Genomic DNA, 10,913 nt, shown 5'->3' on the forward strand with positions numbered 1-10,913 from the left:
CAAAATCAGTCCAAGGGCACTGGAGCACTTAGCATGAGCACCTGTTACATTTTACAAAGTCAGATTATTTTTTAAGGTACAGAGAGAGTAAGTGAATTTCCCAGAATCACAGGATGTTGAGCCGACACCAGGACTTGAACCTGTTTCCCCAATTCCAAAGTCATATGAATTAGAGTGCACTGGCAAAATTAAGACAAAAGCGAATTTCTCCACCTAGTGTCTTTTACCCCAATGTCTTTTCCTTGAGACTAAAATCCTCTTATCTGATCTGCATCCAGTCCAGCAACTCTGATTGAGAAAGCCCGATTTCCAAGCAAGCTGGTCTTAAAAAAGTTAACCAGTCAACCAGCTTGCAGCGTTAATCCCTTCCTGCTTGCCAACAATCACACCTTACTTATTGAAGCTGTTTTTAATTATTAGGTGTGTTTAATCAAATGTAAACGTTGTGTATGTATTTAGAGCATGTACTAGGTGCTGGCTTGAGAGGCATACAACTGAAATCTTCATTTATCCCCTGGTCCAGCACACGTCAATGTCAAATCACTGAAATGCGCAGGATAATAAAAGTGGCTTCACACAGTAGCTTCCCTCCGTCCCAGTCATAACTCCTCAGCAATCTCCCATTTGCTTCTTAGATGTCAAGGGAAGAGGAAAACAGTAGGATCTACAAAAAATAAACAGGACTGTAAGAGCTCTAGTTACTTTATGTCCCTGTCAATGCCACAATGATTTCAAACCAGAGACAGCAACCAGAGTACCAAAGATAATGCCACCTATGTTGCTTCGAACTGGCATCCATGTTGGTGCAGAAACAAACAGTGTTAGGGCCTGACAGTTCATTCTGACCCATGCTTACACCCCTGTTTAACCACAGGTTGGAATTATGAGTTGTTAGGTATTTGCTCTCTGTTGCAATTATTGTTGTATTTTGTGATCATTTATATATGTTACAGTTACTGATACATTTAGTCAACAAACAATAAAATGGGCATTCTACAAAAACGGTGCAATGCCAGGATGACAAAGAAAAGTAGCTTTTCCCAGCTCAACTATTTGTGAGTAATTTAAATATCTGCATTTAGGTACCTTGACTGTGTTACCAACTGTAACAAATGATCAGGGGCAATAGGCACTGCCATCTTTGATTCTAATCTGAGGTTTATCACACATCATTTGTTCAGTGAGTTTCTTACCTACAAGGTTAAGCAGTTTAATAATTTGCTTACTTTCTTCCATAGCTTGAAAAAGAAGAAGAGGAAAGTAAAGAAGACCAAGCACCAGAATTTATTAAAGTGAAAGAAAACCTGAGAAGGATTTCAACAATCTCGGCTGATGAGTACCCAGTGTAGCATCTCACAAGATGTCTTCTGACATGTAGACAACTGGCGGCTCTGTTACCTGTACACTGATATCTATGTATGTGGTTAGGCTCACAGCCATGTCTTTGGGTCAACTTCTAGATATTAATGTCTGCTTCGGTAGAAATACACAGAAGGGCTTCGGTGTCAGTGAAATGATACCTTGAAATATCAGAAAAGTATTTCACTGGGTAGGTAATCACAAGTGAAGACATAGATGACAACTCATTAGTTCTTTGCAGAGTGTCTCAGCGCATGCTAATACCCATTTTCATTAACCGTTGTTTAATTCCTTTTGGGGCTCTGTGATTTGTAATGTGTTTAAGGGAGGAGCACTTGTGAAACAAAGGAGGGAAAAACATCAAGGGAACCTGGCAAGATTCATTAAGAGCTGTTTAACTGTGGCTTTGTCTCATATTTTGTGATATGGTATTATCCTCAGGTGTGTTTCTGTAGAGCTTATGTCTCATCTATAGAACAATATAGTAACCTCCCTTGAAATCCAAATATATTTTTTACTTTGTCAACATATGGAGTAAACTCCTTTCTGAATCAGCCATGCAAAATGTTGGTATTTTTCTAAGTTGAAAGCATGTGGCTATTATATATAACTGAACTGATGGACATGTTGGCCTTCTTCTAACTTTTAAAGCCGAAATATTCAATCTTACAGCAACAATGTTATGCAGACCTCTTTGAATGTAATGGTCTACTACTGAGTTTGGTCTGCCAAAGGCTTTCTAAGGAGCAGCCAGTGTTGGGATGCAGAAGTTCCAAAACACACCTTTACTCACTGGCATGTCCTAATTCAACTGCAGCAGAACAGAGGGGAATTCCCTCTCTGGTATCTATGTAAACCAGTACTTTGCACTTACTCTAAGTAACGTTTCTTAATGGTCTCAAAAGACATTAATCACTCCAAGAACTTGGCACTTTCTAATAAGGTAATTGTAAATAACCTACTGAACCTCTGGGTCATTAGTAGACTGTATGTGCCTTTGGTCAGCCTAACTGATCCATAAAAAAGATTGTATTAGTCTATATTTACTTGGAAACTATTTATATAAAAAATTAAGAATTATGGCAAAGAGTTAAAAGCTGTCTAGCCCTATAATCACACCCGAAAGTTCTACACCAGCTGCCATTCTGCTCTACTCTACACTAAGGTGGCCCAGCCACTAAGGATATACTCTCCTCACCTTGCAAATGGGGAATAACTGACTTGCTGAAATCAATCTTTTCTTACACTCTGGTGGATAATGTGATTGATTTCTAGGTTAAAATGTAGTTATTAGTGCAGACACTGACTGAACAATGCAGAGGCTCTCTATGACCATAAGTCCCAGCTTAGTCTGCACAAGTATGCTTTTATGATTTATTTCTGGTTTCTACTGAATTTATTTACATTATCAATGCACTTTCCATCTACAGCCATCTCAAATCATCACTGTAATCATCCTCAGCATCACCGAAGAAGTAAACAGATGTCAGCTTTCAAACTGAAACAAGGTTGGCATAGCAGAACCTTAAGTGAGATTTGTTCTCACTGCTGAGATGTAAAATTAAACATCAGCCTACTACTAAAAAAATCTCTGTCTCTGTATTTAATGTATGCTTGTTGGGGTCATATGATGTCCTTTGGATTGCAAACACCCAACTATGACTTTAGAACTATAGGTTATGTGCAGACATTAACAATTGTTGCATAAAAACCCGTCTCATATCCTACTGCTCTCCAACATCAAGAGCTGTCCTAAAATGTTTGGAGGATTTTTTGGTATATTTTCTTTTACTTCTACACTCCGCAAAGGTATCCTTAGGAGACTGACGCCTCCTCAACTGTTTGTCCTGCAAATGCCCTGTAGCATTTATGCACATCTACAATGCACCTGCACAAGCATTAATGTACCAAATTTAAACCATAAATATCACTTAAAATTAGCTGTATCTAAAGATAATAAAAAAGATTAGTTAAACATAGGACTCCCTTCCTTCCTAAGTAGCCAACATTGTTGATTTTTTTAAGTGTCTGTTTGTAACAGTATAAACCCCTAGGAGACACCAAAACACCGTTCACATTCATAGAGATTATGTTATTGTTACAAAGTAAATCGTCCTCTCAGATATCATCCAACAGTATTTAAACAACTAGCCAGTGCAAAGAGTAAACAAAAACCGCCAAAGTATTCGCCTCCCATCAGTATTACACTTTCTCAGTAGGTTATGTAACACAGTTTTATTAGGCTGACCACTTTGGAGTTGCTAACTGGCTGGTGTTATTGGAAAATGGGCAGTATTCCATACATGGATATCAATGCAAATATTGAACAGTGGTATCAACTAATTCAATTGAAAAAAACACATTATTTTCGATGTGAAAATGTTTTATTTTATTGAATTTCTTACTATCTTTCAAAGTACAAGCATTTTCCAAAACACATTGGTCAGGGATCTTTTAATTAGTTATTGATAGAGTATTGGTTGCTTAAGGCTTTTGGGTCCTTAGCATCAGACTAATACTTGTTATGCTTGTTTATGAGGTAGCAGGATGCTAGATAATATCCACCTACTACATTCATCCCTGAAAGCGAATGCAACACTTGTTTTATATTTTATTTTGTAGTCGTGTTGGGAAAAATGGATGGAAATATTTTCAACTGTGTGTAATTGTGAAACATGCTTCTTGCTCTAGTGAGTGTGGAGAAACAATCTGTTATTATCTCATACTACAACCTTTAGCGGGCAAAAACTTTCTCTAAAAAAGGTCTAATTGTGAAAACTAGAACGTGACGAACTGGGGAATAGCTGTCATTGTAGGATCAGACGAGATGCTGCTTTGGTAGTATAGCGATTTTTGAGACATGTCCAGGCTATTGAGTGCTCTAAAGTGAAGAATGGGATAAGCCTAGTTTCTCTGTGTCACTGCAATAATGGTTATTTGCCTAGGACAGGCATCTTCAATCCATGCAGCAATACGCAGTTTCTGATACTTGAACATAATCAAATCAATTCCTCTTATAAGATCATTTTGCAAAAATGAACTTTTGGCTAGACACAGTCATCAGCTTTGATGCTTAAACCTGCAAGGTCGACTTACTATGTTCTTAAATACATACAGTTTCAGGCTTTTATACATGTGACATGGAGACACCACAGCAGTTTAGAATCGAGGTCTGGTAGAACGACCAGTGCTTCGAAAAGGCAAGGCAAGACTGCAGATTTAGGACACAACCTTGGTGAGAGGGCCAAATTACTACAATAGGCCGAAGAATGCCTTTTTCAGTGCAGGAAGATTACATCAGCAATCAAAATCAATTTTACCCTGAGCACTGAAAATCCTTGCCCCTTTCCTTCAGCGTCGGATTTTTCCCACATAACTGGTGTTCTAAAACTGAATTAAGACCAGTTCCATCAGTGTGAGGTCCTATATAAATGACATAGAAACGAGTAGGTGGATATTTTCAAATATGAGTGGAGTGGGAGAGACATCAGGCTCTGCTTTGGAGGATCATGCCACATCAGGTGCCTTATGCAGTATCACCTTGTGAACATGAGCTGTGTGCAGCAGATGATCCTCAAGGGGTGGGTAGCAAGTGTCCCCTCTAACAACAGTGCCATGTTTTAACTGCAGTAAATAGTCCAATGGTCGGCCTCTATAGCTCTCTCCCATTCTTTCCAGTTATTCTGCAAGACCATCTGTGGTTTACAACCATTGTACAAACTTAATACATATGTATATTTGTTCATTATAACATAAGAGAGAACATCTGAGTCCTGAGGTCACACATTGCAAATTAATTTGAGGCCCATAGATAAATGTTTCAATTTTCTTTTTCCCCATCCAGAGCATAATTCCTTTGTCTAAGTGGTCTAATCAGAGGTCAAATCACTAGTATTTTCTGACATTAAAAATGTGTGTCTTCACATAGTCAACACTATGATTATACTCGTAAGGAACGATTTATCTTCCATGCTTCTATTATTGATTATTGAAAGATAGGTTTGGGTGCAGATGTCACAACATGTAGAATTTCAGCCCTGATAGAGATGCGAAATTATATTATCTGGAAAATAAGATTTTAGTATGTCTGAAAATAATTCTTAATCATATATGTTAGAGAATTGCCCCCTACCAGGTTTCAGGGCTATCACTCATCATTTACTTGTAGTAACTCATTAACACAATGACTCACATACTCACAGCCCCATATACTCACTGACTCATAAACTGAGGCCACCAGCTCTTAAAACACAGAGAGATGTCTGACTGATTCTGAGCTTTACCCTCCATGTTTGCACCAAAATCACGCATGCACAGTATGAGACTAAGCAACAGGTTCGGCTATATTTGAATCAGGACTCAGGCAGCATCATGCCACACAACCACGTGAAGAAGCAAAACAACTGTTACAAGTTGGTTTGTGCTTCTGTTGTGGAGTAATATTGAGGCATGATGAGTAAGCACAGAGATTGGTCAAACACTGATGAAGGACTGAGTTTCCTCTTCATTTTAAAATTTCAGTCTCTTGCACTATAGGTTTCACCAAAAGCTCTGAAATAGCCTCAGCTTCACAATAGAAGGAGCATGCAGCCAGTAACATATCAGACATTTTGTTTAGAGCTCTTCGTCATCATATCTCTTTTCCCTTTGCTTCTCCTATGCTGGCATTGACTGAGATAAAGACCCCTGCCACAGTGGATGACAGCACAAAATGAGTACAGAAGGATGCACTTAAGGAGATACTGCATCTTGTGAAAGATAACTTGGCATTCCTGTTTTGATCAACATTTATTTGTATGGACAATGCACCGTTTGGGCTCTACTCTCCTCAATATCTATCCTTGCCTGTGAAATTTAAAATTCAGTGCAAATTGAAAGAGTTGAACAGGGATCATCTTCCATGTATTACACTAACAATGTATTACCAGATTCCATGCAACTTGATCTCGGTCTTAATAGCCTAGTTGTCAAATCTTTCATGGCTTTAGGCAAGGGGGTCCCAGAGCCCAACTAGTCTGCACACTGAATTAGTGCTAAAAAAGAAGCACTAATTAGAGATTGGTACTCAGAGCAAGTCCATAAGAATATATTATTGAAGTTGACCGATGTTGTCCTACTTTTATGTAGCTCTCAACCTAAGATGACAAACGCCTGCAAGCACCAGAAAGATGTCCAGCCTTTTACAGCACAGCACAGATTTCAGACAGGAGTGTTGCTATTCATACCTGTTCAGTGTGTTGCTTCCTTCACAGTACGTATTGGAGTGCGTATTGCTCAAAATAATAATTTCCAGATTGAGAGCGGTTGGAAACGTTTTCCCTTGATGGTAAATGGGGACTTTCTAAAAACTTTGGATTTGAAGGAAATCTGCCTGTATGTTGAGGTCTTTGAATTACACCTATCATTTTTACAATTTGCTGTGAGAGGGGCCTGTTATCTTCGAGATCCAATAACATGAGTCAAAATTCCCACCAGTGGTGTTCACAAGCGGCCTGGCTCCTCGTGTGGATGGTTGTCATTATGGAGGAATAGTGATCAATCTCTGTTTGGATAGCCTGCCTCTTTACCTTCCTCTACTCTTTCTCTGTGGATTTCTAGAATACACAGATGGTTTGCTACTTTGTTAAGAATCATATTTCCCTGCTAAATATCAGTATGTCTGATTCTTAACTAGTACAAAGAATTCATAATGGCAACACTCACGATTTGGGAAAAGCCATACCTCTTTCTCCCAGCTAGGACTTGCAAATTCCAGTCCATGTCCCCTCTCATAACAGAGCTACCCCTCCTATCACTCATTGATTGTATCTTTGTTTTTGACTGTATACAGTGCTACACTGCCTTTCAGCTCAGTGAGTGCTATACAAATACCCCATTCATACATAGACTGGCATTGCAGTTAGTGTCATTCAAATTGTGAACTGGCTAGCAGTACGAGGACACATGGTAGTAATGGCTTTGGTTGTTCCCCTGGCAAGACTGCATTTTACCCAATACATCTGGTTTCCTTTTGGGATCACACATTGATGTGATGGCTACGTTCCAGCGGCCTGCAAAAAGTGCTTCACTTTCTTTCTTTACACTAGTGGTCACTTTTACCAGTGTCATTCCACTGAGTTGGGTGAACACACATTGATCAGTATCAATCAGGGGAACTGGTCAGGGAAAAAACAGATGTGCTGTTCCAGTAGAAGTGCACTCCAGTCTCTTCATATAGCACTTATACAATCTTTGCATTTTGGACCAGATTAGTACGCACAATACTTCAGCAGTGAACTACAGCAAGGGCCAGTGTGGAACCTTTTATTTCAGTGTCTCTCACAGATGTAGCGTACTAGATCTATTTAGGGCAGAGGGCAGGTTTTGGGTATCAGAATTAAATAATTTGTGGGCACACTGCCTTTGTAGTGCTTCCAAACCTCTCAGGGATTTATTCTCTGACTCAAGATTTATCAAGGGGTTTGTCAGAGCCTGGAAATTCTCTGGCTAGATATGTTTGTATCCTGGGTGTGTTCGCTTCTTCTACAGTTTTTCACACATCTTCTGGAGCCGATTGGCTAAAATCTTGGTTCCCATCCCTCATTAGACAGTGGTGGGTCTGGAGACGTTGCTCCCTTAATCTACCGCTCTCTCTCAACATCTGCTTCACAACATCTACTTCTTGGTGAGGAGGTTGAGAGACCTGGGGTCCAAAGGCACAGGATCCAAGGGATCTGATAGTGTCTTTTTAACATTTCAGCTATACAGGTACTTTACAGGCATACTTCCAGAATTGAAAACCAAGTCAGTGGTGCACCTCAGTGATTCTAGATCATATTATATTTCCTCCTATTCAGGTGTTCCCTTCGGTGGTAGACTTTCTAAACTTTATGTTTTTATGAACCTGAACAATCCAATGGGCAGCTTTGCAACCCTTTCAAGATCCGTTGAGAGCTCTTAGCGAGACTACAACGAGATCACAATGGATTACAACGGATTATGTTTGGATACCCTGTCTTCTGTTTTCACTTGCATTAGCAAAACCATCCAGGAAACTGGATGTTTGACATTTGGTGTTTGTACTTAGAGCATTGCAATCTCATGCTTTTGAATCTATCAAAAACATTGCAATAACATTTCTCTCAGCGGCCTCAATTTCACCAGTCACAAGAACTGTTACTGCTTAATTATTTCAATAATTCATCTTTCCCTAGGCAGGAAGAAGATAATTTTCTGTATTTGGAATGGATGTTGTGATGCTATTTGGACAAATTCAAATCATGTTGAAATTCCACCTTGTCTTTTATATTTTGATTCAACACAAAAAAAAACATTAGTCACTCTGGTTGACTTGATTACTTTTGATATTCATGACCCCAGTAAACCAGCCACAGTCCCACTATCAGTGGTAATTCATGCCAGATTAACCAAGGGGGTGGCCCCCGCTAGAGGAGAAGATGCATGGAGTGTTTTTCATACATTTTGTGTGGCTCTAATGTAAAGCTTCCTTTGTAATTTGCTGTCTCAATATTGTGTTTAGGTTGAAATTGTCTCCATTTAAGTACTTGTTTAGCATTGAGTTAATTATTTTTTCTTTATATTTGTATTGCATATGTTTCTTAAACACCAATGTGTAAAAGAGGGTGTTCTTGTTTTTCTAAAGAAAACGATTTGAGGTGTTGATCCGAGACTTTCTGGTCAAGGGACTTGAGATGGTACTGTTTGTCTGTTACTAAATATGTAAGGAGTGGGTTGTAAAAGTGGCACTTGGAGGTAATTCCCAAGTTACATACCAGCTCTCTTCATTGTTCATTGCCTTACTCTTCTTGGTTGCAGCTGCATCACTCCTTAATCCCCATCTGCTTCCTCTAGTTTGTCCTGAAGGCCAGAAAATGAACTGGTAAGCAAGGAACAGGACATTAAAGGGACCTGTCAAAAAGCAATAGAAGAGGACCTGCACCTAGAAGAGTGTGAAAAGTGCAAAACAGAGAAACTCTCATACCTGTGTGTATGTGGAGGTAGAGTAAGACCCTTAAGCTCATAAGAATGTAAGTGACCCAACTTTATAGCTGATATCACAAGCTACCCGGACATGAGGGATAGGTAATAAACTTCATGTTTGTATACGCCACCTTACAATAGTTAGACCTTTTTGAAACATACATTTCAGGGTTTACCCCCTTTTAGTTGTAATAGAAAAGATCTCTAGATGCATAATGTTACAGAACTGATTTGAACGTTTTGTTTGTGCTGCACCCATTGTCACGTTTGGCTGAATATTCACTTTAAATCCCAGGTCCCTTGGATTTATCTTTCCTGCAAGAGCTCTCATCAGCTTTTCTTTCATAATGGTGTATGCCAGGCATGACTCCTCCATGGCACTCTTGTAAATCTATAAGTGCGTGTTGCAGTGTGGTTTGCTAGACATAGCATGCTACATCAGAAAAACACACATCAAACCACTTTAATTCACAGCTTTTCTTCTACTTCTAACCGTAGGTCTTCTAAGAGCCTTGACCTTTGATTGAATGTACTAAATGTTCATATGTATGAGTGCCATTTATTACTGTGTATCTTAAAGTTTCAAAAACATTATGCTTAAGTTAGTGAAGCTATTTTTCATCATGCTTTAATGAGGATAATGTAATACTTGAAATCATATCAGCCTCATTCTCTCACACTCGGTATGATATTACCTGTTCAAAGAATTTATAGTTCTGAAATGACAAACTTGGAGTATCTATTTTTGTAACTCTTGTTATGTATTAAGCCTTGAAAATTGCTTACTTTTATGTAGAAAAATAAATTACTGTTTCAATGTGACAAATTTGACTCAAGTTGTCAAGTCAATGAGAAAAGACAGAATGGGAACTGAAAATTAATTATGTATGCCTGTCATTTTTTGTTATCTTTTAATCTCAGGAACCTTGTCATTGGATAAGGTCTCTGAAACTCTATAGTGAAGACTGCCATGTTATGTTATGTTATGTCATGTCATTTCATGTTATGTAATGCTGCTATGCTATGTTGTGTTATGTTAAGTGTATTTGTACAGTGCACAACTCACCTGAATGGGTGCCTAGTCATACCATATTGATATAATGTTAAAGGAGTTGAGATGTCCTCGTCCTATCCTTGAGGAGTGTTCAAATATGTGTTTGTCCCTTTTGACCAAATTAACTAAGGGACACCAATAACTTCATATTCTTTATCTACTTAAGTTGTACTATTCATTTCCCATGATAGTAAATGATTAGTTATATTAATGATTGCCTACATTAATTAAACACACATCTACTGTTTCCCTTGTGTAAACTAGTTTTTCTGAATGTCCCACTCTAAAACAAATGCAACTTGATCATGCATATATTTATTCCACCTGCGCACCAGGCAACCCTATATTCCAGTCTTACCCCCATGTCAGATATTTTGGGATTTGTGCTTTCTATTGCCAGAACCTCCCTTGTGAGTTGAATTTCAATCTGTACATCCATCATGAAGAGTCACAGCAACTTTAATTCTGGATTGCCCCTTGCTGTGCCCATTTCTGCTTTGCAAAGTTGTTATTAGACAAA

General features: G+C 38.7%; 1 protein-coding gene across 3 annotated transcripts in view; it reads left to right on the forward strand.

Moving 5' to 3' along the window:
* FAM107A (family with sequence similarity 107 member A) overlaps positions 1 to 10,680 on the forward strand; it is a 435,693-nt gene extending 425,013 nt beyond the window's left edge. Inside the window, exons 4-5 of one of the 3 annotated variants that reach the window (XR_011198635.1) lie at positions 1,239 to 1,549; positions 2,790 to 10,675. Coding sequence is in view for 2 of the 3 variants with exons in the window: in XM_069206548.1 (XP_069062649.1) it covers positions 1,239 to 1,349 (111 nt within the window). In the remaining variant the exon portion in view is untranslated. Of the gene's footprint in view, positions 1 to 1,238 lie in introns of all 3 variants that reach the window. The other 2 variants (XM_069206548.1, XM_069206546.1) reach the window with 2 other exon arrangements.
* Positions 10,681 to 10,913: the final 233 nt, after the last annotated feature.

This window comes from Pleurodeles waltl, chromosome 9 (genome assembly GCF_031143425.1).
Source record: "Pleurodeles waltl isolate 20211129_DDA chromosome 9, aPleWal1.hap1.20221129, whole genome shotgun sequence".
NCBI classification, from domain to species: Eukaryota; Metazoa; Chordata; class Amphibia; order Caudata; family Salamandridae; genus Pleurodeles; species Pleurodeles waltl.